The sequence below is a fragment of the Pundamilia nyererei genome, unplaced genomic scaffold (assembly GCF_000239375.1).
Source record: "Pundamilia nyererei isolate P.nyererei 1_Seehausen unplaced genomic scaffold, PunNye1.0 scaffold00024, whole genome shotgun sequence".
Classification (NCBI taxonomy): Eukaryota; Metazoa; Chordata; class Actinopteri; order Cichliformes; family Cichlidae; genus Pundamilia; species Pundamilia nyererei.
Genome location: NW_005187425.1, coordinates 999,802 through 1,026,978, shown reverse-complemented (window position 1 = coordinate 1,026,978; position 27,177 = coordinate 999,802). Strand labels below are relative to the sequence as shown.

The 27,177-nt window shown below is 39.8% G+C and overlaps 3 protein-coding genes across 11 annotated transcripts in view; 2 read left to right on the top strand and 1 right to left on the bottom strand.

Moving 5' to 3' along the window:
- arid5b (AT-rich interaction domain 5B) overlaps positions 1–11,733 on the top strand; it is a 74,762-nt gene extending 63,029 nt beyond the window's left edge. The window contains exons 9-10 of the mRNA XM_005727331.1: positions 6,216–6,426; positions 6,616–11,733. Of these exons, the coding sequence (XP_005727388.1) occupies positions 6,216–6,426; positions 6,616–8,616 (2,212 nt within the window). The 3' untranslated portion in view covers positions 8,617–11,733. The remainder of the gene's footprint in view (positions 1–6,215; positions 6,427–6,615) is intronic.
- Positions 11,734–12,525: 792 nt separating this feature from the next.
- On the bottom strand, positions 12,526–25,594 carry rtkn2 (rhotekin 2). 5 transcript variants are annotated; one of them, XM_005727323.1, is made up of 14 exons: positions 21,492–21,654; positions 21,084–21,185; positions 19,330–19,529; positions 18,882–18,940; positions 18,687–18,740; positions 18,459–18,576; positions 18,030–18,230; positions 17,476–17,570; positions 16,641–16,747; positions 16,417–16,548; positions 15,800–15,968; positions 15,481–15,588; positions 14,413–15,154; positions 12,526–13,678 (listed from the first exon to the last, which is right to left on the bottom strand). In XM_005727323.1, exons 1-13 carry the CDS (start codon positions 21,624–21,626, stop codon positions 14,442–14,444), a joined length of 2,193 nt encoding a protein of 730 aa, XP_005727380.1. In that variant the 5' UTR covers positions 21,627–21,654; the 3' UTR covers positions 12,526–13,678; positions 14,413–14,441. The 5 variants fall into 5 exon arrangements, with proteins under 5 accessions (XP_005727380.1, XP_005727379.1, XP_005727381.1 ...); XM_005727322.1 differs by having other exon boundaries at positions 12,526–15,154; XM_005727324.1 differs by having other exon boundaries at positions 12,526–15,154; positions 18,921–18,940.
- cep170aa (centrosomal protein 170Aa) overlaps positions 24,887–27,177 on the top strand; it is a 38,812-nt gene continuing 36,521 nt past the window's right edge. For all 5 annotated transcript variants that reach the window (XM_005727328.2, XM_013909422.1, XM_013909421.1 and 2 more), the window contains exon 1: positions 24,887–25,066. The gene's annotated coding sequence lies outside the window, so the exon portion shown is untranslated. The remainder of the gene's footprint in view (positions 25,067–27,177) is intronic.

Sequence of the window (27,177 nt, the reverse complement as noted above, 5' to 3'; positions counted from 1 at the left end):
GAGAGAGAGAGGGAGAGAGAGAGGGAGAGAGAGAGAGAGAGAGATATCAGCTGAAGCTGAGCAAGTTTCCATTCAGGGGAATAATTTTAGCTGAGCCTTGGTGTTTGGGCTGCTTGGAGGGCAATTAGCTTCATTGTATTAACTCAGCAAACACGGCCATTCTCTCTGCATGATGAATGAGGCTGTTTGTGGGCTCGCTGAAGTATGTGTTTGTTCCCCAGAGGCGTCTTTGTTTCCACCTTTAATCATTAGTCAACGTGCTACAGAAATATATTTCACAGGGAAGAATGTACAGTGAACAAACTGGAACAACACCTATGTTTTCCTCATCTCTCAGAAGGATCACTTTGATTTGTCTCAGTGGGCCAAAGTAGAGTAGAGCAGGAAATAAAAAGTCTCCAGCTAGTAGGAAAAAAGGAAACAATATTTCAGGACATAATTGCTTTCAATTAAGTGGATATTCTTGGCTGTCTTGGTGTTATTTGGGTTAAAGACTGTGAATATCCACAAGCATTCAGTGCTCGTTTTAAATTATACACATTATCCCTTTACAGCCCTAATGGTAAAATCATATGAAATGGTTTCCTAGGAGATGTTATTGTGAAAGATGGAGCCAGGGGCATAATCACTATATTTATGCTGTCCAGGAGCGGGCGGTAATCACTGGTAGAAATAGAGTTACATAGCTGGAATTGAACAGGAGATAACCTCAGCTAATTGTCATTTTCAAAGTTACTGTTGTTTAGGCACAGAGCGCCCTTCATTAGTGCGCAAGGAAAAATCAATGTAGAAATGTCCAAGCCAAGGTCTGCCGCTGCAGCTACGGGGAAGCTTTAATGATATTTATTTAAACCGTTTCCCGAGATTAGCTGTCAGGGCCCAGCGCTCTGAATTAAAAATGAGGTCATGAAAAAGATGGCATCAATAACCTTGAAATAGACTGCCTTTTGCTTCTGTGCTGTGCCATTTTCTCCCTCCTCTCTCTCTCTTTCACTCTCCCTCTCCCCGTCTCTCTCTCTTCCACTCCCTGCCTTGCACTTCATGCTGTTTCTTTCATTATACAGGTCAGCGCCTTTTAACAGCTCCTACATATTTAATCTTCCAGGTTTCCTACGTGATCTCTTGTAACAGAAACATCACATTCCACCATCTCTGTTCATTTCTGCCTGTTACGGATTTTTAATACCTCACCATGCCTTGGCACTCTAATGTAATTGCACCACGGGGTTGGTATTGGTGTGGGGGGGAGGGAGGTGGGTGGTTTGGAGGGGGAGGTGGGGGGTATCCATGGCAACAGCGAAGCAATTTAGAATAATTTGCTATTTAAAAACTCTGAGGTTTTGGGTAATAGCAGAAAACGCAGATGAGGGGTTTTTGGATTCAATCATTTTGTCTATAAAGTAATGGATGTTTGCCAGATGTACTGTACACGGAGCCTGTGAAATATTCTCTGGCTCAGATCATGCAGATATGTGTTTCTTTTAAGACAGATGCACGACTGTTCCAATTTTAGTCGACTAGATGTTTTATTGATTCAGCCTTTATTCATTCCTCCTGGTATCGATGTTCTTTTGCATTCACTAAAGCTGCTTTCCAGATATAAAAATACATTATTAGGAAACCTTGAGTCAGTCCTTGCTCTGAGAATTACCGTATAATACCACGGGTTTCAAATTTGGGCAAGAGAGAAAGAGACAGGATTGTTTTGTAAATTTTATTCTGAACTCGTCAGCGTCTCGCTCCGCATTGTCCTTGCTGTGTTGCAATACATCAGATGTAGCGCATTATATTTTTACACTGAAACACAGATTTAAGTTGGTCTGTTGTCCTGCAGCAGAGGGTATCATTAGATTGCAGTAAGAAGTGGTGTGGAAAGAGTATCACCTTGTAAACCTGAAAGAAGCAGGATGAGACGTTGATAGAATTTAATAAAGAAGTAAAAATGATTGACTATTTTAGTTTTTAAAAAAAGAAAGAAAGTAAAAAAACAGGAGAGAGATAGGACAGTTGCAATATGATAACATAGTATTTACTCTCAGCATTCCTTAAGACTATAATAATGTCTCAACATGTTGTCTGTATCAGAAGGATGGCCAAAGTCTTTGTATATCCATGACACTTCCACAGAATGTGGACTTGAGCTAGAGTGGGAAGGCAGCCAAAGAGCTGCATGTTCTTTACACTAAAATAGCAGGCAGCTATTTTAACATCTGAGAGCGAGATGGTTTCCCCAAGACAAATGCTTTATTGAGCATTCAGTGATAAAAATCTCTTCTTCTTTCTTTTTTGCAGCCATCTAACAAATCACAATATCGGATCATTTCTTTATGTGTCGAATTTAATCAAAAGGTCTGAGGTTTTTTTTCCCCCAGTGGCAGTGAGAAATCACAAATTATGGCACTGATGTGTGACAGGCAATCGACTGTATGAGAATCTATTCAAGTCTACTGAAATTAATAAGTGCTTCAGTGTTGCAAATTAAATTAATGATATTCTTGCTGAGATTTCAGTCCACTTCAGGGCAGCAAGAGGGAACATATTGTGGATATTACGGCGTATTAATACTTTAGTGACTGAAAGACTTGAGTGGTCCTTTATGCAGAATAGTACACATTTATTTTAAACACTTACATGTAGCACTCTTGGCTCGAACCTTGTATGGTGAACATTTACTGCAAGCTGCAGCAGCAGCAGCTAATGAGAGCAAACCCCGGGGGAACAGTAGAGGTCATTTTAAATCTGGTATTTTCAGACTTGACAAAGGACTTAAGTTTTTCATACATTCCTGCGCTGCCCTCCTGTTTTAACTGCATGAATGAGGGTCACCTCAAGTGGTTTGGCTTCGAGACAAAAGAGAGGCTTTGAGGCATAAATCCAAAGCAAAGGGACCAGCTACAATGTCTGTTTATCCCTCTGCCGGCATCTTGGCTCTTTCTCTACAGCAGTTATTGTTTTCTCATCGCTGTGATGGTGCTTAATCATTCCACTTACATATGATAAAGATTTGATTTTATCCTTTTCTATTTTATTCTCTTTTCCTCACAGCCTTGTAAAAGTACGTTATTTTTCTTTCCTCCAAATCTTTCTACAGCCCCAGGGGCTTGTCCACCAGCCTTTTTTTTTTTTTTTTTTTTTTTTTTAACGCATGAAGCAGCTCTTGTGATCTTAACACAACACCAGCAAAAATTAATTTCAAGACGGATGAGAGGGAAATTGTTGAAATGGAACAGCCTGTGGGCTTTTTCCACTTATTTGGTGACTTAGGCATTTCTTGGATTTGAGCACACTGCTTGTTCCTGTAACACAAGACTCGGACAACAGCAGCACATTGCTGGTAAAGTCACCTTGTTTTTGCCAAGTTGTCTTTTTTTGTTGTTGTTGTTTTCAGTAGAAGTGCTTTGTGTGTAAGCCATTATTTCAAAGGCACAGACCTGCTTAGTTGACAGTTTTGTTCTGTTGAATCACAGTGTTGTTGATCCCAGATTCCAAAATCAGTCACATATAATCCATCGTATAAATGAAGAAATGTTTTTTTCTGATTAATTACATGAGATAGTTTCTGTCTATTAATATAAATATTTCATCTTCACTGCGTATTTGGATTCCTTGTTAAGGAACATGGAAAACGGCCGCTTAAACAAAAGCCAGGTGATAAATTGGCATGAGAGGAAGTTAAGTATTTATTGACCTCATAAAAATGTTGCCTCTCCTGCCTTGATGAAATTCCTTGCTGGAGTCTTCCAGTGCAGAATACGCCCCCAAGTGGCTCAAATTAATAACTACATCTGGCTTTCTCTCAACTATTTCAGTGGCTGCCAAGCTTAGCCCCTCCCCTGCTTTGAAGGAAATTGCTACTTATAGCAGTATTGTATTATAAGTGCTTATTATATCATACTACACAATCATGATTAAGTTATAGGTGCAGTGTTTGAAATTGCTTTCACACACAGGGGTCTATTAGGATTTTATTTTTAATTTTTACTTGCTTTGCCTTGTTTGTTTGTTTGTTTTTTACAGAATTAAAAATGGACTCCTGCAGTTTTAATACTTGTTTCCTGGCAGTCAAAGATACTGTAATGGGTGTATAAAATGTACAATCATATTTTGATAGACTGAAATTTTTGGTCAGTAGTTAAGTGTTACAAAACAAGTCTTTCTAACAATGAATAGAACTTCCTGAGGCTGATTTTTTTTTTTTTTTTTTTTGGTTTCCCAGACCAACATAACATCTTAAGCTTTCCATGTGTAACTATTTTCAGCTCCAGTAATTTCCCTGGTTCAGCTCTTACATTAACCAGCAACACCACCATCCCCCTAGCCCTTATTGACATTCCATAAAGTTGACCCAGGCCCAGGCAGCCATCTCTTTCCCACAGATCCTGCTGATAGTCAACAGTAGACCCTTGTATATGCAGCAAACATGTCACTTTTCTAGCCCTTGATCTCTAATAGCCTCTAGATATTTTTACATGTCGGTATGTCGATAACAATTTTCAAGACCTTTTGTTTATAACAGTGGAAGATTTACCTCACCTTCCTTTTTTGTGCAATAAGGCCTAATTATAGAACGACTGAGAAGCACTTCCCTGTTTAACAGGGGAAAATCCACAGCTTCTACTTTAAAGTTATGTTTTCTAGGATTTTTCATTCCTTTATTCAAAATCATTTTTCCTGTTCATTAACATGTCATTATGCCGCTCTTTCTATCCTTCTGTTTCTTTTTCCTTTTGGCCCTTTCCCTCCTCTCTTCTCTTTCACAACCTCTTTGCTCTCCATCTCTCCAATAAGTCACATTTAATAGTACATTTCCTTTCTTGGCCTGGGGCCTGGTGCCAGACCAGCTGTATGAAATGTAGTTTCACCGCTTTCCCTGCCAGCACTTTTGTTCAGAGGAAAAATAACAAAAAATCCCACAGAGCCTCTTGAACTCTCTGAGGCTTTTTTTTCTTCCTTTTGAAGAGGAGGCGAAACAGCTCTTGATTCATTGTTTGTTTTACCGCCATGTCCCTTAAAAGGAATAGTGCAACCGTCTCTTGTCGTTACACGAGAAGACCTTTTTTTTTCTTCTCATGACTTAGAAAGTCATGTTTCTGTCTGGCTTTCATGGATTTTTATTGTTTTAAAGAAACTGACAGAGGAGCTGGAAAGATTTTCAAAAGAACTTATTGAAGTTCTTAGTGTCGTAGTTTTTCAGTTGTCTTGGTTTCCTGTTCCACAGCGTTTCTTATTTCTGGTCTAGTGCCAATTTCCATTTTCTTTTCCTAGCAATAAAAGCCTAAAAGTTTCCCTCACTGGTTTCTTCATGCTATTATTTTACACATGGGTGTTGTTATGTTATCCAGATCCTAATGTTCCCATTAGTTATGACATCAGATATGGAAAAGTGACTTGCGACGTATTCAGAGGAGGATTACCAGAAGTCAAAAATAGTCTAATGTTTATTCTACAGATTTTTCCTTGTTACTTAGTATGGACTTAATGAAGTTGAAGCATACGCAGCTATTCAGGATTTCATAACATGTAACAGCTAAAGCATGCTTATACCAGCTGAAATATTTCATTATTATAACCAATTTAAGGGCTTCTATCATTAATAACATTAGTATATTAAATTAGAGATTATGTGCGGTGAAGTTAAAGAATTTGATGTCATTTCTCCAAGATATTTTCCTTTTTTTTCATTCCAAATTACATTAACTTTAGAATCCCCTCACACACACACATACACAGACACACACATATTATTTTCTGTTAAGGTTAAAGTAATACCAAATGTGATCTGTCTCAGCAGGAGATAACTGGTTATTCAAATTCTCTCTGTCTCTCTCTCTCTCACACACACACACACACACACACATGTTCTGGCACCCATTTGAGCCTGGATTTCCCCTAACCTAGTTTAATTACAATAGGATCGTTAATGCTTGCCAGGTATTAAAACAAGGAGGTTTTAAAGCAAGCTATTTGATACACTGCATGCCAGGGGCGAAGCTGCAGCTCAGTTGCCAAACAATGTGGTGTATTGTATTTTACGCTAAACAACCAAGGTGTTTTGCTTTTTAAAAGAAAAAAAAAAGCTTCCACCTTTTTCCTGTTTAGCAGGAAAGAAAGCTTTTTGTTTATGTGCAATGATCCACAATATATCAGTAACCAAGCCTTGCAAAGTTGACAGGACATAACTTGATCATATCTGCTTTGCCCACATTCTTCCTCAGGCTCCTCCTCCCTTACGAGAGGCATATTAAAGGAGAGCCCGACAAACCCCTCCCCTTGGCCAAACCCAGGAAGCAGGAGACCAGCCAGGAGAAGGCGTCAGGAGCCAAAGCCAAGGGACTAGGGGCCAAGAAATTAAAAAGCCTGAGCAATCCCAAGCTGGGGAGTAAAAAGGATAGAGGGGATACACTGAAAGGCCAAGAACAGTCACAGGTTAGTAGCAAACCTATCCAGCTGCTGGCTCATCAGGATTCCATCTCACTCTCAATTCAATTTCATTTTTATGTTGCTATGCTTTCTCATCAGTCCCTCATCCCCTGTGTTGAATTTGCCAAATAAGAAAGTATGAGTTTCTTTTCTTCTTTGAAAAACTGAAATAACTATCATTTTTCCAAATTGCAGGATGATACGGTGAAAGAAGAGGATCATGACCCTCCCTCAGCCATAAAACAGGAGGTACCTCTGCAAGATGAACCAATTGTAATAGAGGAGGAAGAGTTACACCTTACCCTGAAGAAAGAGGAGTCCCTGGCGGTGGAGCAGCCATTTTCATTCTGCTCCAAAGAGCCCGACTGCAGAGGCCCACATGCTGGTCTACCCCTTTGTACTGGTTCTGGTTCCCAGCCCGAATGGAGGCAAATCAGTGAGGCCCTGCAGTCAAAACTCACCTGTGAACAGCAAAATGAAGGTCATTTCATTCCTAAAAACCCTTACCTGTCTCATCGATGGGATATAGACAAACCTGCTGGACATTTAGCCTTGCCTGAGCCCTTCTCCAGGGTCAAAGACCCCATTGAAGGTCATGGTGGGAGAGTGGGGAAGGTGTTGCCGATGTGTAAACAGGCAGACAAACAGTGTATAGACTTAAGCACAGATTCCTTCCCAGAGAAAGAAGACTATGGGGTTATTAAGAAGGAGTCTACCCAGGGCTCCGGACAGACGGCTGCCTACTGCAAAGCAAGCCAGGGGGTCATGTCTCCTTTGGCCAAAAAGAAGCTCCTCTCTCAAGTGTGTGAGTCCAACCCTTTCTCCTTTACACCTCTTTCTCTTCAGCCTCCACCTCCCACGGCTACATCCTCAGTTCCTGTCATATCAGTGTCTGAAGGGGAAAAGGAGAAGAGAAAGAGTGAAGAGGAGGGACTAGGACAAAGGCACGGTATCCCAGAGGTAGCTCCTATATTCAGGCCATCAGTCATCCAGCATGCCCAGAGCAGCAAGCCTCACCAACAAGCCACAGGTGGCCCATCAGAGAGGAGCACTGCTGGGGAGCTTTCAGAGAGTTACAATTGCCGGACAAGCCATCATCCCCAGCCTCAAGTAAGCGCACCATGGCAGCCCTATCTCCCCCGAGCTCAGGATGCCTTGGAAAACTGTGGGGAGAAGCTACTCCAGGGCCCGGCTTCTCAGCCCCGGAATTACGCAAGTGACTGCTACTCTTCCCCTCACCTCCACAATCTGTATAGGCAAACTGAGAACTGTCTGAGTCAAGAGAGGATTCCTGGCTTTGTTAGTGCAGAGCGGCGAGAGCACTACACAAGGGACCGTGAAGGCAGCCAGGGTTTTGTTTGTGGCACCCTGGAGCAAGAGGGCTTGGCCTACAGATCTCACTTCAGTGACAGGACTCAAACACACGGCGAGAGCAGAGAGGCCGAAGATGAGCCAAGAGACTTCACAGTTTCTAAACAACGCTCTCAGAGGGTTTCCTCTTTCTCTAAGCCTCCCTTCTGTAGTCTCTCATATTCCATCATGCACCAGGGTTTGGATTCTCACCCTAAAGCATGCAGAGTTCCTCCTATGACAATCTCTACCCCCAAGCAGAACCCAGCAGAGGCATCACAGTCGTTTCCCAGCCCCAAAGCTTCAGGTGAATCCTCCCTCACCAGCCCCAATCGACCCAGTAAAAGAAGTCTAGCAGAGCCCGAGAGCGAAGATGTCCCTGAAAGGAAAGTTCGTGTGGTTACACCAATCCACCCTGCTGGCACAATCCGACGTAGCGATCCAGAAGAGCTGAAACCAGCTGAGCCGGCCCATGCTGTTCACCTCAACAACCATCTTCCTGAGGGACACCCTACAACCACTTTTCCCCCACCTCATGCCGCACCCCTCTATGCTGGCATATACCCGCCTGGCAGCCTGGTTTCACCAGGGGCCCAGGACGGGCTCCAACAGCATCCGGGTCTCCAGTATCTAAAAAGCCAGTCAGCAGTATCTCCTCTTGTTCCCCCTTTATTCCACTCCATGATGCTCCACAGGCAGCTGCTGGCCTCTAGTCCTAGCCCACACCACTTCTACAGGCACCCTGGTGGGGCAGCACTGTATGGGGACCTGTTGCACCATCTATACCCTCTCTCAACCCTCCCACCACCTCAGCTGTCCTCGGTACACCCCAGCACCAGACTGTGAGAAAGAGGAGACATTTATTTCCCACCCTCTTTCTTCATCCTCAGAAACTGTCTCAGCTTTTCTTTGTCTTTGTTTCTCTATCTCGGGGATTGTGGCTCAGTCAAAACAAAACACTGATTATGTAACTTTGGCTGATAACTGACTGATAAATGCATCAGTCAGGTGGACTGAAAATTCCATTTTCTTTATTTTTTTTTAAATTGTTTATGCCTTTGTTTATATACTTTGCACTGTTCTTTATTTGTATCACCACTTACTGTATCTTTTTTGTTGTTGTCGTCGTATTCTTATTTGCACAATGCTCATGTGTATGTGCTCACAAATCAGTTTGCCGCTCTCAGTAACCATGAGTCAGGTTGTTGCTCTGGATGTGTGAAATGTTGAGGGCAACAGAGAAAAGCCATTTGTTTACTACATCTGAGGGCTAAACTTTGTTGCTTAAGAACACTACAAGTAACATGACAACGTAAATCAAATTCTTTATATAACTAGAGGTGCGTTCACAATTGCAAACCATGTTCAGCAGCTGTTTAGCGCATAATTACTCTTTAGGCAGCCAGTGGTGTTGTATCTGTTTACATGTCTCCACGCTGAGCTCTGTTGCCTGTTTGTGCCACAGTAAATCCACATGGACTCTTTAGAATAGACATTAACACTCACTGTGGTGCTGCATAACACGAATAGTTTAATCATAACAAAACATTTAGAGGTGCTGTGTATGACAGATGTACTGTAGACTCATTTGTTCCTCAGTTCAGGTTTTTTCTTTTATTAATAATCATGTATTTCAGTTCAAATACAAAATAAGCAGTTTTCATGTTCAGTCTGTTGACAATTTACTTTTTTTTGTTAAGCATTGATTAAAAAGTCATTACATTTTTTTTACTTTCTAAACTAAAAGTGATATGACCCCCTAAACCTTTTGTGATGAGTAGACTGTAGCGGCTTGTTTTTGTCTGCAGGACCAGCATAATGAAGCAGCTGTCTGCTGTGGAATGCTCACCACAAAAAAAAATCAGCATTTCATCTTTTTGTTCTTGACTTGAAAAGCTTTTTTGTTGGTGAACATATTCTTTTCTTCAGTACGCTGAAAAGACTCCCTGTATGATTTGATAGGAATGTTGTCACTTAGGATATTACTGCTTTGCAAATATCTGTGCCTTTCGCAGTGTTGGATTAGAGTTAGCACTACAGTTGTTAAGGTTTATCTTCTGTAGCAGGGTAGGAATGTCAATATTACTGTCACTCTTGTCTGAAACGAAGCGCACAGACACCCATGCAAAAACAGTATGGCACACTTGGCTATCAGACACCAGACTTAATGTGTGAGGCACAGAATGGGATGTTTTTAAAATGTAAACAGTTATGCTGTAAACCTAATGGTTAGTATCTGTGCTTAAATTATAAAGTGCCCCTATTGTGCTCATTTACAGGTTCATAACATATTTGGGGACCTATTTGAGTAAGTTTACACACTTTATTGATGAAAACCTTTTTTCTATACTCTTCCCAACCTCTGAAATGGTCCCCCTACTTATATAAACAGTGATATTGTTAGACAAAGTCGCTGTTATAATTCTAGCAGTTCTAAGCAATGGTTTAATAGCTTGAAAGTTACAGCTATTTTAAATTAGTCTCAGTGGGTTTGTGCTCTTTCTGTTGTCTGACAGCAGAAATAGAAAAATATGTAAATGTGAGCAGCTTTATCGGGAATTTTGCTGTAAAAATACAGTATGTGTAATTGCAGAGTGCAGACAGAAGCAAAGGATGATAATGTTAGCCACACTACCCATGCTCTGTACCAACAGTAAACACAAGAATTTCCCAATTATTCTATGATATAGCTGTCAAAAATAAAAGTAATTTGGGTTCTGGTTTAGCTCACAAGCGGCCATATTCCACAGTGGCCCTGGGTTCAACTCCGAAGGCAAAAAAGTCCATCCCCCCCAAAATACTTAAAAAAACTAACGAATAAAAGATGAATCTACTGGTATTCGGTTCTTTAGGTGTAACTGAGATATGCAGCATTTTAAAGAAGTTGCAGCTGGTTGACTCTGGATTTAATTCATGCCACTGCTCATTATTCTTTGTCTGAGTGTGCACCAAACTAGCTGCTAAGAAGGCAATATGTCACAGTGTTACATTATTATGTAGGCAAGTAAGTAAAGCCTGGACTAGCAAGGCAGTTCAGCAGCAGTGTTTTCTGTGTGAGAGAATAATTTTAAATATACAAAAGAAAAGCTATATAACAGATAAATAAATAAGGTGAAACACATAGGGGCACTTTAAGAAGTTTAAATTTTAAACACTTACGCTTTAACTTAAGTAAATCTGTTGACCTAGCTTAACTCTGTCAGCCAGTCGATTATACAAGAACCTGCGAGATTTACTGATCCTGACACAGGTCTGGTGTCTGTCACCCGCAGGGCGTGTGTGCTCTATGTGTTTTCAAGCAGTGATGAAAAGGTACCAGACTCCATAAAATATGCCTACCATGCTCCATAGCCTGAGGTGGAAAGACAACACCTGCGCCGGCTTTTACAACCACTATATAATTGCAATCCAGGATAGTCGAAATACACAGTGAACATGTCTGGTGTTTCAAAAGAAGAAAAAAAAATCTGTAAAACGTCTGTAAAGTTTTACCGAATACTTAGATAAAGACATTCATTTCTGATTAAGTACTGTACATTGCTGTGTGTAGGTAAAACTGGCATTAGTGCTGGCTCCTGTACAGAACATTCATACGGGATCAATTCATGGCAACCCCTCCTCGTCTTATTTTGTGTAAATAGCACTGTAGATAGGACTGCGTGGTTGTTATCATATAAACTGTTATAATCTGTATATAGTATAAAAACAGTATAAAAGTTGGTTACACAATCTAGCCGTGTCCTTGTTTGCTCTGTTTCAAGGTCACCGTGATCACGTTAAATTCAAACACTACAATTTAAGAATTAGGATATTGTTTATTTGTTGTCGTTTCACTTTTTTTTTTTCCATGTCGTTTCCATTAATGTGCATCCTGAAAGTGTTTTTGATACAGCAGCCATCTGTTTACCAATCACCCAGCTGGCAGGCAAGACAAAAAAAATACACATTTTGTATTATATGACCTCCTGTATATTTAATTAAAGTATTTTACTATCTATATGTTTCTTCAGTGGTGTTCTTTAATTGAACTGCAGATAAATAGCAAGGGTTGGATAAACTGGTATTTAATGTCAGTGTGCTAACATCAAAGCAATGCTTTTTTTCCCTCCCTCAGTAAATGCAGTGTGAATGGGGTTTTATTATTGTAATACCATTATCTGGCTATGAGATTCCATCCGCCTTAATCTTCACAACAGGCTACCTCTGGGCTCAATGCCAGAGAAGCCTCTTCAGTATTTGCTGCAGTAGAGAAATGTGCCAGTGCATGTATCTCTATGGGATGTGTACTAGGTGGCAATAAAAGCTATGCTTTGACTTTTATTGCCACCCCCTGGTAAACCTTTAACATGAAAAATATTCAGTAATACTTCCAAGCTCAGCAAAAATAAAGCAGCCTCACCAGGGTGGAATGTAGGCCGTTTTATTGCAGATCAGCAATCATAAAAAACACGGTGAGCTTCCAAGACAACAGAGTGAGAAGAAAATTGCACCTTTTGAGAAACATTAACTACTATATTTTTTTAACATTGCACTATACGCAAATTACACTGCAGTGGGACATGATTAATGAATAGCTATGTTGCAATACATAAAATTAAGTGCCACTAAAAGTCAAAATAATGAACATGCTAAACAACAACCATTGAGATCAGAGGACAATACTAATGTAAAAAACTACAAAATATTTTGATCAAAAACAGTAAAACAAACAAAAAAAACAAAACAACAACAACTACAAATTCAAGATACTGTTTTTATTTATATAAACTGATTAGAAATTCATAAAATGAAAGGAAATTTGGCTCCGTTATAAGATGATATCTTTTCATGCAATTAGTTTCATCAGGGCTACACAGTCAGTTGTCCAAAATAACACAGCTTTCAGAGTACCTGCTAGTGGTACTTCTATGCATTTCTCAAGCATACCTAGTGTACCTGAAAATGGCCAAGATGTTGAGGGGGGGGATGTAGGATGTGCAATGTAATTATTTTGATAATCATGGGGTCTGAGACGTAACCACTGTTCTCATCAGCGAAAAGTGATAGTGTGCTGTTCTAGCCTCAAACCCTCTCTTATGTTTCCAAGTGTATACAGTACAAGATCAAAGTGACTAATGCATCAGTAATACACATCAAACAAAAAGCATTTGACACACTGCTAAAAATCAAGCTGCAGCGCTTTCTGTACTCTTCTCTCCCTTTTTCCCTTTCAAGGCTTAAACTAAACCCGTCTGTAATCCACCTCCTCCTAAATCTACATCTTCCCCTCTAAATTAAACAGTATGGAGGGTGAGATTTAAGAAAACAGGGACTGCAGCTTTCACTATAATGCTTCATCTAGATTGTGAAGGGAGCAAAGTCTAATGTTTTGCACACCGTGTGTAATTATGACGACCATTCTTCAACACAATATCACTAAGTGGCTGAGATATTTAGTGGCTGGCAGTACTGGATATGTTCAAAACACACACACAAGGGCATTCATTATTTCAGCTACTCAAAAGACTCATTCATTCAATAATGTTCATAGCATATATTGGCTGTAGTGTTAAATTATGTTGGACATACTGTGTAGCCACTGAAAACCAAGGTCACACTATTATTAAGACCTCAGGGAATGTCACATTAGTGCCTGCAATTGCTCTTAAAATTATGTTCCTTAAATTCAGCTATAGTGGTCATAAAGTCATCACAGTAAGTAGAATAAGTCAATAGTTCCAAAAGGAATGACTCGTCCTCAGTCGGCCAATGGATCAATTCCAATTTGGGCGCCTTTTCAAAAGCTCTTTCTTCAATCCATGTTCCAGTGGCAGAGCAAAGAAATAAGCTTTTCCATTTTAGTGCGATTGATGATGGTGGTAGTGGTGTATAAGCCAGCATTCAGCTTTTAATTTCATCTGTGGGTTAGCTGCACATGGAAGGTTTAGAAAGGGAAAGAGGAGCAGGAAATTTATACACATAGTCCTGATATTGCAAGCTAAGGTGTAAACTCAAACGTGGCGTCATCACCTACCCACCCTTTATGGCAAACAACCGTTACACATTTTTGGAACTATGCTTATGTGTTTCATTGTTGAGTAAGATTTGTGCAGTCAGTATGAAGCTGGAGCTCGGGCTGAAGACTGTCCAAAGGTAAAAACTACCTACACTCACATCTAAAGCTAAAATATTAACTAACACTCGTTTTGCGCTGGCGTGACTTCTCTGAGCTGTGTCATGCCCATTCCAGTGAGTCACTGCTTCTGACATTACTCTCCTTTTAACCTTATTGTTTTATTTAAAATATTTGATTGAGAGAAATGTGCAGGTAAACACATTTATTACCTATCGAGAAAATTCGTCTTTGCATTTTCAGCTTTATAACCTTCTTAATCTAAACTAAATGTCCTGGCTCAAGCTCCTTCCTGTATATATGAGAGTAGTATTGAATTTTTCCCACCAAACTGTCAACAAATCACATTTCCCAAATGATGAAGTATTCTATTAAGGACCACACCAACAGTCAAGCCCAAATATCATCACCGATCATGACGAATTATCATCCCTCCTCAGTTAGTTCTATAGTGCTATATTTGATTTTAGCAGCGTTACCCAGCTCAGTTGATAAAGTGTGACAGGTATCTGTATTAGTAGTAAGGTTACCTCACTCTAGATCTGATCTAAGGTTGGGGTTACAACGCTTTAAGGTTCATCCTCTCTCTGAAAGACTTCCTCAGTTTGCTCCGTGGTGCGGGAACAGGACCAGGACCATCAGTGGCTCTCACAAAGCCATGATCAGCTGTGGCCTCAGGGGTTTGGGTGTGGTGGTTTTGGTAGTCCAGCTGTTGGAGGGGGGGCTGGGGCTGACCTTGTGGGTGTACATTGAGCACGCCCAGAGGAGCATTTTTTCGACTTGAGGTGGTGGCTCCTCCAGCATTATTCCGCTGGAGCTGCTGGATGATGGCAGAAAACTTGGCATCCAGAGATGGTCTGCCTGTTTTGGACCTTGTGATTGGACGTGAAGTGCTAGTGCTAGAATTCTCTTTCTCCTGGTATGAGGGAGGAGGGTGCTGATGAAGAGAGGCAGGGAGAGGAGGTCTGGCTGGGCGGGTGGGAGCAACATAAGGCTCTCTGTCAGGGGGAGGAGGTGGAGCGCGTCGCTTCTTGCTGCTGTTGGTAGTACAGCTGCTGTTGCTGGGATTGGGGCTCGAACAAGGGGTGGAGGTTTTGCTCTGGGACAGAATACCCTTCTGCACTACCACTGAATGGGAACCATCAAACAGACTGGACCAGTTAGGTGCCTCTTTCTCCTCTTCATGGCCAATAAGGAAGTGCCCATCTGTCTCCTCAATTTTATTGTGGATAATATCAGTGATGCTCTCAAACTTGCCTGGTGAATTTATACCTATAAGGGAAATAAATAAACACCAAAATCAAGTGTTTTCCCTGATGTACTATTAAAATATAATAAAGCATCACAAAGGCTCAGATTGCAGCATTATATTTTGCTTGAAAAAGCATCTTATTAACATGCATCACCACTGAAAATTAATGTATTATGTGTATTCTTTTTCAGTGAGTGTCTTATTTGCTGTGAGCACTCGCATTACACCTTCTTAAAATGAATATGTGTAAATATAAATCCTGTTAAATCCGCATCATCAAACAGTCGGCAAAATATTAACCTCCGTCTAACTCGCTTCAGTGACTCTTTCCAATTAATCTACTCACTCAGGTCGTTGTAAACAGAGTCTGCTTGCTTAGAGAGAAAAAGTGATGGTTTCCGTGGAGATGCGACTTCGATCTTCATTAGCTGGTCACAGCAGTGCATCCACTGGCCTGGTCATAAACAAGGATAGGCATGAGATGATAAGACCTATACCATCTGTTCTTAAAATTTAGTTAAGTGTATGTGCAACCACTTTTCCTGCGCAGACTAGTCCACACACTCCAGTTTCTCTTTTACAATGGCAAACACACACGAAACCCTTTACATAAACACGCGTTTTCATATACAAATGCTTGTGGTGCATGGTCACATAACACTCACTCTGATCATAATGGTGCTGGTGGAGGGCTTCCACCCAGTCCTCCAGCGCTTCCCTGGTGTCTGTGGTGAAGACGATGGACTGCGATCCCTCTGGTGAAGGGTTAATGATGGACAGACTCCTAGATTTGTGGCCTGCTGATTCCTTCTCCAACACTCGGATCCGGGTGTCCTGCACAAAAAAAGCAAAAGTAACCTATTACAAGCTGAAAATCACTAACGGAATACAAATCACACCTCTATGCGAGTTAGTGCATTAAAAATTACATCGCTGATATTGCAGAAGAAAATTAATTCCACAGCAAAATGCCAAAGCTCCAAGCCGTATCGCAGTGAGTAATTTGGTATCTTGTATTTTGGTTACTCTGCAAATGTTAGGGAAAAGGTGAACTGAGATTTAAATCAATAACAATGAATCTGATGTTTAACTTCTCTTTCCAGACAGCACAATTGAAACAGATAATGAAGTTTAACAGGGGTAACCACAAAGCCTCATCTTATGCAGAGTTTTAGAAAAGTTTGTTCTTCCAGTCTTGTGTTATAAAATGATGCAACAGAACAAGAAATTGCTAACATTAACGTTTATCAAGTAATTCAACATTTTTCTTAGTGTCTCTTACCTTATTAATGGGTACTTTGAGAATGGGTTGTATTTTAGCATCAATTTCTTCTGGAGTGAAGAAACAAGACAAAAAGCCGGCACTCAGCACGCAGTAAAGACTGCAGCAGCGGCTCATGCCTTCCACACTTTGCTGTAAATCAGCAAAATACAAATAAATACTAAGACACTAGAGAATCAATGATGGAGCTTATTGCTATCATTACAAAATAACAGTGAACACACCTTCTGGCTCAGGTAACCGGCCATCATGGTCTGTGTCATACAGGCAGGCTGAGCCACTAACCGGCAGCAGAGGTTACCATAAAGTGGAAGCCAAGAGGACCACTCAGCTTTAAGGACGATGAAAAGCAACCAGAAAACTGTAATAAGTTACCTTGTACTATATGGAAAAAATAAAGTTAATTTTAAAATAATTCAGTTCTAAAAAGAACATATATGTTATTACAACTCATACATTCTCCTGTAACAAAAGCCCCAGTGTTTCCCCTCAGCCTCCTAGCAGATGCAACTACGGTATTATTTTGAAACTCCTCGGTGACAACATTCTCGATTTATTGTGCTCATAAGCGCTTCAGAAAACTTAGCCTCTGACCTCAACCTTGAGGTCAAACTCTTACATCGCCTCGTTCTCATATTATTGCACTCACAAACTTGGGCGTCCATGCCCTATCAGCCTTTTATAAATGAAGGGTAAAAACCCCATAATGTAAACTGTGCAAACTTGTACCAAAAGCTTGAGGTAAAATTCCTAAAATATATACAGAGAATCCCAGTGATTAGATGATCCCCTATGAGCAAGCACATGTCACATAGCGAGGAGGAAGAACTTCTTTTTAACAGGAAGACAACCAGGATCAAGGTGGGGCAGCAATGCAGGAGGGGCAGAAACCTGAGGCCTAACTTTCCATTTCATCACTCTTCATTTTGTTTAAATGGAGGTTTAGATTTAAGTGATGTTAAAAAATATCTATCATTACTATTCCAGAATGAAATCAGGAGTTAAAAAGCATAAGCATTTCATATCCCCAGATATAAAATGGTGTGTTTTGCGTCTTACCATCTTGGAGGACAATAAGGGAGTGTGACTGAAAGCTGCCTTCAGCCTCGGGCAGACACAGCGTTGTGTAGGCCAACAGGCTGTATTTGGCTCCACTGTTACAAGTACAAGACACATATGAACATTTTAGCAGTCTTTGAGTAGAGCACGCTGACTTTTCAGGGGAAATATTGCCAAGTTTAAATTTAACAATAACAGTGAAGATAATGAAGACAATTCAACTTATAAAATGTACACATAACCTATATTTTGTAAATTATATCCCAGTGAACAGGTGATACTTGAGATACTTTGAGCTGAGAAGTCCAAATTAATATTCTAAATGGTTTAAACTATGCTTTTCCGCTCATTTTAATAAAATTCTTATTTTTATTATGACAAAAAAAGAAATCATGATTACCTAAAAGCTAAACACGGGAACAGGGTTTGTTTTCAAAACCCTAACAAGCTCTGGCCCAACAGTCCTGCTTCCACTAACCAGTCATTGTAGAGTTATTGTAAAAAAATCTTGAGCCAAGAGCCTATAAAGTATTTAATGACAGCACAATACATACGACGGTATTGGGTTGTGCTGTAGGAAGGTGTCAGGGTCTGGAGTGTCCAGCAGAGAGCAGAGCTTCCTCCCAGAGCTCTTTCCAAAGGAGTTGCGGAGCTTCTTAGCCAGTTTCTTTGGCGTGTTTACCAGTGTGAGCTCCTCCTCTAGGGCGCAGCTCCACAACTCCACCTTCAGCTCAAACTGAGGAACTGCTTCTTTACTAAGGGTGGGGATTTTAATAAGAACATAACCATTAAAACATATTAACAAACCAGGGCTGAAGTGACACAATATACATTATACATATACTAGATCAAAATTTCATTAAATACTTTTAAATTTCCCTTATATATAAATCTATAAAATAGACATACATCCACCTAAAGGGTGGAGTGCAGCAGTTCAGAGAGTACTACTTTGCATATTACATAAGCACAAAAACACTTACAAGATGGTAATTCCCTCAAAGCAGATGTCAGTGACTGATCTATCCACCACCACCATTTCAGTGTCAAACACTTCTGAGCCAATCTGCATCAGACAGAACACAGCCACCCTGCGAGAACCTAACAAATGTCATGGATGTACAGTATGCATTAGTACAGCCAGTATGTACAAAAATTACAGGAGGCAAAGCTGAACATGAGGCATGAAAGATAACAAAGAGCAAACTTACTCCCTCTGTTGTTAAAGTGGTCTGAGTCCCTCCACATCAAAGGTATGCGCAGCCCTACGTTTGCAGAAAGTTAATTAAAAAGAAAGGCTCTTAAAAATTAACTCAGGGAGCAAAATGTTGCAACTAAATGTAATCGTTGCATAGTTTTAGATGTGCGGTGCTGATTTATTCTGAATAACAGATGAGCAATCTTACCTGACAAAGCAATTGTTCCATTACAGGGCAAACGCTCACCTGAAATTAGATCTGAAGGTCTGGAATAAAATTTGGAATTTACCATTACAATAGATCAAAATGTGTGTAATGTATTTAATTTGCCAAAACAAATAAACTGTATGTACATTTACAAAACAGGATGGAATCGCTGCATGATTAAGATTTTAGACACATCTAACAAGACTTCCTGGATTTTGTTATTTTAAAAATACATTTTAAAAACCTCTGTCCAAAACCCGCTCAGTTCTTTCATTAGTGGCAGGACAATTGTTTCACCCTCCCCATCAAAGTTAACATATATCAATTGGATACACACACACACACACACACACACACACACACACACACACACACACACACACACACACACACACACACACAACAGTGATGTAGACTCAAACTGAGCCATAAGCATCAATCTCCCCACCTGCCGACTCCCCCCATCATGTCCTCTTCCTCTTTTTTCTTCTGCAGCTGAGAGAGATATGCCTTTATCCGGGCGTTGCAGGTAAACATGTTCTTGGAAGCATTTAGTACCTGTTCTCTCTTACTGCAAGCGAGCAGCAGCTTGTAGGCCCCCTCTCGCATTCGCATCTCAAAGTCAAGTTTCTCCTGTATGTTAGTTGTCTTTGTGGACAGACAGACAAGAATGAACAAGTGTCAAAAAAAGAACAGACTGGCAACTTTTCTATGACGTTTTCTATTGTGTTAGTGCATCAGACAACAAAAGCTTGGACATGAGCGGCATCACAGCAAAGGTTTTCATTAGTTATGCAGACCTTTTTCATAGGAAATTGCTTTTTAGATTACCAGAATTTTCTTTCAGTCTTTTAGTCCACTTCACATTGTGTAGCTTATAAAGCACTCATTGGTTTACCCCCTCTGACTTCCTCAGAGTTTATAGCCCAATTAGACCTTTCAGGTCATCAGGTGCAGATCTTTTAACTGTTCCCAGAATTGGACAGAAGCGTGCTGAGGGTGCTTTCAGTTACTGTGGTGATGTTCTTTGGAACAAGCAGCCTGCTGACCTGAGGACAATTGGAACTTGGTCTACATTCAGAAACAAACTTAAAACCTTTATTCTCATAGGCTTAAACTTAACAGCTCTTTGTGCGCGCACATCTGTTTGTGTATATGATAACTTGTATTTTGTTTCGTTGAAAAGTTTTATTTTATTGTTTTTATCGCCTTAAGACACAGCAGACCTACATTTTTTTCATGTTTTTACCTTATATGGTATTTTTAAAGAAAAGCAGTTGTTAAACAAAATCCAAGGTCACTCTGGCACCAACAGAACTAACTTTTTCTGGGTTTAATACAAAAGACAGATCTTAAACAGCATGGCAGTTGGGAAATCTTCTTGCCCAAGGGTGTCCAAACACATCTGATCACAAGTGGGCCATACCAGTCAATATTTCATGGTATTTTCTAGTTATTTTTTATTTTTAATTACTGATTTTTTTTTTTTGTTATTCTTTAATGCTACGTCCAGATGAACAGACTCAACCTTTTGGGTGTTATTCTTTTAGTTTACTTTCAGTTAGTTTTATTTTTTCAGTTTAGTGTTTATTGTTTATTTAGTTTTAGTCGTTTTATTTATTGTTTTAATGAGAGCATATGTCAGATGAAAGATTTAGGAAAAATCTGCTCATGTATTACAATAAAAACTGATTCGGACCTCAAATAATAAAATTTTCATACATTTACATTCCTTTGTAGGAATGCTGGAATCTCAATATTAAGCATTTTTTGTGAAAAACTGATTTCCCTACAAGTTTTGGACCCTTTGGTGGACTTGCAATCATTTGACACATTAGCCCCACTAGTAACTACCATCACAGTTAAGATGATACACTGGTGATGTTTCAAATTACTTGATAAGCTTGAAATCACAAACTCAAGACCAAACTTTCGGTGACGTAATGATGCATGCATGAAGGGGTTAGATGGTAATGCCAGCTGAATGAGATTAATAAGTTGTCTCGGGTAGCAGTTTTAATGGCAAAGATGGAGTTTGGAAATGTACGATTGGCATTTCGAAAAGCACAAAACAAGTGAAAACTGGCAGGCATGCAGCAGACATATTCTAACTAAATGAAGTTTGATGATGTCTGTTATAATCACATCTAATATAACACAAACATCATCATCATTCTCCATATCACAATCAACAATATGCACCTGTAGCTTCTTAGAAATCTGTCGTATGTACAACAAATTCATATCCTCTACTATCTGGAGAGTGTCTTTCAGAAGCCTAGGGTACGGCTGCATGCTCTTTGCCTGCAGGGGGATTAGTTGGAGCAGTATTAGAAGGAAGCAAACATACAATGATGATGCAGCGTACACGGATATCGTTTCAGGGAAGTAAATATTGACAAAAGGGGCACTGCCCCGAACTAGCTTTGCCCTGGAGGGTTGAAATCCAGCTTGAGAAGGGCGTTAGCAAGTCAAGTCGCAGCACATGAAACTATGTTATTAAAGCCATGTGAATTAAAAAGATCAGCATTCCCGTGTTTGACTTTACACCCACTCGGACCACTCCATTGGGTAAATCATACGAAACAATCACTGTCGTACCGCGCATACCTCTGTTTGTAGGAATAAAGTACTCTGTCGTATTTTCTTTCGTTTAATCTCCATATCCACCGCGGAGCCGGCCAAAAACAATGACCTGGAGCCCCCATTTTTCTTGGAAGTTTGAACGTCCCGCGGATCGTCCATGTTGCATGTCCATTCGCTAACAACAGCTGCGTATTACTGCTCCTGCTTCAAACGGCCGGGGGCGGTTCGATTTATGTTATCGTACCCCCCGTAAACGAAATCTCCCGTCGTGTTAACATAAAGTAAACCCATTAAAAAGCTTAAAAGTGTGTTGTTCTCTCAGCACATTTAATATCATATCAAATAAATAAGAATTAGAGTATAAAATGTAACCAATACATAAAGCTACGACTTAATAAAATGTTGTAGTCACCATCAAACCTTAAAATTAAAACAAAATTAAACTCTAACTTGCAAATGTCCTATGCAATCGAAATCATTAAATAAAAACCATTAAATAAAGAAAAAAGAATATTTTAACAATAATACATAAAAGGGTACAGTTCAAAAATAAACATGAAAAAACGTCCCGCTTTTCCCGGCGGCACTGCCATACATAAAAACGAGTGCCTTTACGCCAACAGGGAGGGGGCGTCATTGCGTCAGTGTGTCAGACAAAACAGGGCTGAACCGTTTTCGAGTTTGAATTTTTAGACGGTATAAAATCATAAACAGTATCAGATAACATACATTTTATTACATATATTATTATTTTATTTTATTTTAAATTCATCAGAAAATGTATTTTAAATATTATAATATAATACATACAAACATGCAATTAACTAAGAGGCTGTAATGCTAATTTAAAAGTATAATTTTCACGTTTATGCAATGAGCATTTCCATTTTGAGCTCACATTTTTGAAGCGGAACAAATATGAATCTTTTATATGTTACTGCCATTTAATCGATCTCCTTAATTTATATTTTTTAAAAGCGGTGGATGTTTTTCTTGTAGTGCTACATCCCTAATTAGTTTGATAATCTCTAGTAGTTTGGTTCCCGGTTATCATGCAGCAGGTACAGCCTTCATTATCAGCATGACCTCTGCACAGTCCATGTAGTGGTACTGTAACAAAAGACCCCGGAACGTAACCAGTGCGAGTCCAGGAAACCCGCCCACCCGGTTCTGGCTGACATCGCTTCTGGTTGAGTTGGAAGCATCCACGGTTGCAGTTGTGGACGCAGGCGCTCCTGAAGATGAACTCCGTCAAGCTGGGCAGAGAAATTCCACTAAAACAGGAAATTACATCCGCTTTTAAAAATAAAACGCAGGATTTTGAATTTTAGACGAGGTTCACATGCAGTGTAATCCTCTGAGTCACTCAGTACACAGTCAGCTACTTTACCATCTGGAGAGCATTGTTAGTCTGAGCGACTGTCCTACAATAATCCATATGTGTGTGTATTCATAGGCTGTAACGTTTTATTTCACACTGTAGTACTTGAATCACGAACTAGTCTGCAACTGCACCAGCAGCTGACCTATCTATAAGTGGAAAACGTGTTAACATACAGGCATGTGCCTGAAATGCATTCATTCCTAACAGGATGCAAGAGCTTGGAATTTTATTGGGAAAGTGCTATAGTGGTTTATGGCTTTAAAATGACTCGTCATGTCTTTCTTACTTATATTTTTAATAATTTAATCTATGATATCAGTCTTTATCTCTATAATGCTTTTAGTAGCATTATATCTAGAGTACAGTAATTCCATAAATATGGTATTACTGTAAATACAAGTTTCTTTTTTTTCTTTTTCTTTTTTTTAACTTTCCCCACATAATAAATTATTCAAAATACACACAGGTTATTACATGCATATTTTGCCGAAGAATGGTTTCACATATCCCAAAATATAAAAGGATCGATAGGTACACAATGCACACAATATGGCTTTATAAGTTAGAACAACATATTGAACCTTTTAGTTGAAACTCATGAGAGAAGGACTTTGGTTGAACCTCTGGTGTAACTCAGGTGATCGTGAGATTATAGTTGTGCGCGTGGTTCTGAATATTAAGTTTATTTCAGTATCAAATACACAAATAAATAAATAAGTAATTTAAAAGCTTTCTGGGGAACTTAAACTGCACACCTTGCAGTCGGAGGGCAACTTTCTACTCATTTTTTCATGTGTTGTCTCAAGCTGCTTTGAGAGCTCAATGAGAAAGACCCGTCAAGCACAGATAATACCATTGTTGAATTCAATGTGAAGTTGTAACACAGCACCATGGGCCATCTCTATGTTTTACACTTGCAGGTTAAGGTGCCAACCATCTTGTCCATAGTATCTACACCTCCTTTGGTCTAGTTATAAAATGTGATTAATTAGTGTTTTTTCCCTTTTCTGGTATTTTCATCCCCCATTTTGTTGTGATACATCGTGCTCAGGAGTACAACAGCCATTTCTTTCTGCTGACATAGCTGACTATGGTAAAGCTGCCACTGAATGCAAACTCTGTGCTGTAAGCCTCCCTGGACTCAGAAGCCTTCATCAGATAAAGGATGTATGTAGAGTCCCCACAAAAGTGTCTCCAGGAGGCATGGTGAAAGAGTACACTGGAGGAAAAAAATTATCTGTGCCAATGTTGCTTCTTGTCTTTCTGAATCTACTACACAACTGTTGGACAATGGTTTCACCCAGATTCATATCAACTTCTATCCTTTCTTTCCATTTTCGTTTCCCTATGTTAACCATTTCAGATTGCATAGGGGATGCATGTATCACAAACCTAGAAGATCTTTAGGCCATACTTGACAGGCTTGTTTGGCAGTGACACAATCACTCGGGGTGAACTGCTGTCTGAATGTTGAATGAATGCTGTCTTTTAATCCTAATTTCTCTAATAAGAAGGATTTTTCATGAACTTTATCATTTACCATTTTTTTATTACCATACATTCTGTACATTCTTTTCAACCTATTCTTTTTGCAAACTAAAAACATCACAATCACATCACATCACAAAAAACAAAACTGAAAAATTGCTACCTACTATGGAAGCCCGTTTCCACCACTAAAAAACCCAACATTATTTGCCATCCATATATCAAAATGGCAGGTTTTTATCTGAAAAAAGTCAGAGAAAATAACTCCAAAATGACATAAATCGAGAAAATAACGTAAAATTTCCAGTTAATTTTGAGGGGGGAAAACACCCTGAAATGATGACTAAGAATAGCAATAAAAATATTTAAAAACTACCTCAACTTCCTTTTAGCGGAAGCAGATTTCTATTCTGTGACAGCGTATGAATACAACTTAAAACACCACTTAAATAATGATCGACGCCTCAACTCGCAAATCTGAGTATCCTGTTGTCTCTTTGACATTTATTTTGAAACGTCTGACCGGAGGCAGCGATTGGCCTATTTGCCACTTCGACGCCTCTTTCAGGATGCTGGTCCGCTCGCCGCTGTTTTGCAGGGAGTCAGTAGCTTATTGCTGAGCAACGGAGGAAGAGAAGGCCACCGCATAGAGGCAGACTGAACTGCAGCAACGACAGGGCTGGGCTCCACACGCAGTCACAGAGCAAAAAACATCTTTAAGGAAAGGGTAAGTGTGGAGTGTACTTGATTTTTTTTCTTAGCGAACAGTATACAGTGGACAGTCCGTAGTATGGTTTTAGCTAGGTGGTTGACCGTTACTCACGTGAAGTTTGCGGCAGACAAAAAATATAAAGAGTCGCTTTTTCTTTCCTTCTGCAGTCCACTGATGTCAGTTTCCTCTTTCAGTGAGCTCATAGAAAATTCTCCCAAATTTTCAAACCATTAAACCTGCATTAAATCTGAGTAAAATTTAGGAAACAAAAAACATTCCGGCTCTTGTAACGACTAAGCAGACTGGTCTGACTCCCTCTTGGCTAACGGGATGGCTACTATTGTCAGCAGCGGCATGACAAGCCTACCCTGCTCCACCTTTGTAAGCCGCACAGACTATAGCCACTTTGCTGCCCTTGTAAAAACACCGGCCACATACTGCTTCACTCCAGATCAATACTATTGTTTACTACTGACCTGATTTTATCCAGTAGTTGCATCCTTTTGTAGCCAGACAGAGGCTAATCGAGACAAGATGCACATCAATGAAGATCGGTCACACTGAACGCTTTGTTTATCTTAGTGGAAACATGCTACCCCTCGGGTCTTCTTTTAGTCTGTATTGTCTAAGAGGTAGATTTTATGGGCAGGTTTTGCTCTAAGTAAGACAACTGCCGAGTGTTTTCCGATAACGGACCCCCCTCCTCTTCTTCTGTGTGGAGGCTTTGTTTTCGTGGGGCAGATGTAGCTGGCCTGCATGCATCCGCTCTCTTTGTGTTGAGTTTGATTTTTTTTTTGCTGTCATCATCACATTAGCTGTAAAACTTTTGAAAATAGAAGCAAATGCTTTAGTTTAAATGCCATATGGTAATTTGATAACTCTTGACAGGCTGTTCATAAGCAAATGGTACTTGACGCTAGAAATCAATGCAAAAATATAGTAATTATTGTTTAATTACTGTTACCAATTTAGCACAAATGCCAGAGGCAGATGCATATCAATCAAAGCCTCACAACTGTTCAAAACATTTAAAATTAATATTTATATTCACAGCATTAGAAGCTTTTTTATTTTATGTAATCAGCTATATTATGCCCTTTAATTTCATCCAGTAGACTCAAAGGTGCTGGTGAAAGTCACTTGCAGCTCTGGTCTGAGTTTATAACCCGATTAGATGTTCTTTGACAGCTACGTGTTTCACATCAGTGTATCTTGCTAGTCTCCTCCCTCAGCTGTAAGAATTCAAATTTCTTGGGTTTGAGCCAAAAGAATGTGCAGATAATACCATCCAATCCAGTTTTGCTCCTTTTCCCTTTTCTCCCCTTTTTCCGCCTTCTTCCTGTGTTCTCCCCACAAATGTGGCTGCCAGCAGGGTTGTTGGCTCCACTGGCGGTTGCATTTTTAAAAACTGTGTCAGTGTCACAGGACGGTTGCTGCACTTTCGGAGAGGAAGCAGCAAACTGACTGAAGCTAAACTACAGCTGAGCCTGACTACAGACTTATCTATTACACTTAAAACATAGCTTTTTTTGAGTTTTATTTTTCTTTAGAAAGAAAATCTAGAAGCTTCTTGCAGTAATTCGACTATCAGTGCTGTTTGATCAACTCACATTTAATGTGCACTGCTGTAAATTACCATACTCATTGAAATCCCGCTTTTTCGCCCTGATATTCTTTCTCAGCATCTTAACTCAATCTGCTGTTCAAAGAGTAATTTGTATGCATATAGTATATCCTTCAGTAATATTTTCAATTCTAGTTTCAAGTTGGGGACATTTTTGGAGACTCTTACTCAGCCTGCCCACGGCCATTGTGTATAGTAGGAAGTTTAGGAAGTGAGTTCATTTTACTTCAGTGGCCCAGGAGTGTTATGTGTGACAGAAAACAAGCCAGTCTTGAACTTAGTATCTGATTGTATTCAGTTGTATTTAAGATGTTGTTAAAAGTTTTGTATTTGGGAGCCTGTAGCTAAAAATAGAAGTGAATCTCAGTTTTGTAATCTGCCAGAGTAGAAACGTTAAAAGGGTTATGACATTCACATAGCCTTGCCTGGTAACGCTCATGCTGGCGTGTGGTGTCAGAGGGAAAAACAAGAGAGGTGAATAGCGAAGTCTGTGGTTACAAAT

Bases quoted from the DNA above. Each gene is read 5' to 3' on its own strand.
- rtkn2 (XM_005727322.1), bottom strand. From the start codon at position 21,626: ATGGACGATCCGCGGGACGTTCAAACTTCCAAGAAAAATGGGGGCTCC. The intron at 21,186-21,491 runs GTATGCGCGGTA...ATCCCCCTGCAG, and splicing joins CTTTATTCCTACAAACAGAG to GCAAAGAGCATGCAGCCGTA. The intron at 16,549-16,640 runs GTGTGTTCACTG...GCTGATTTACAG, and splicing joins CCGGTTACCTGAGCCAGAAG to CAAAGTGTGGAAGGCATGAG.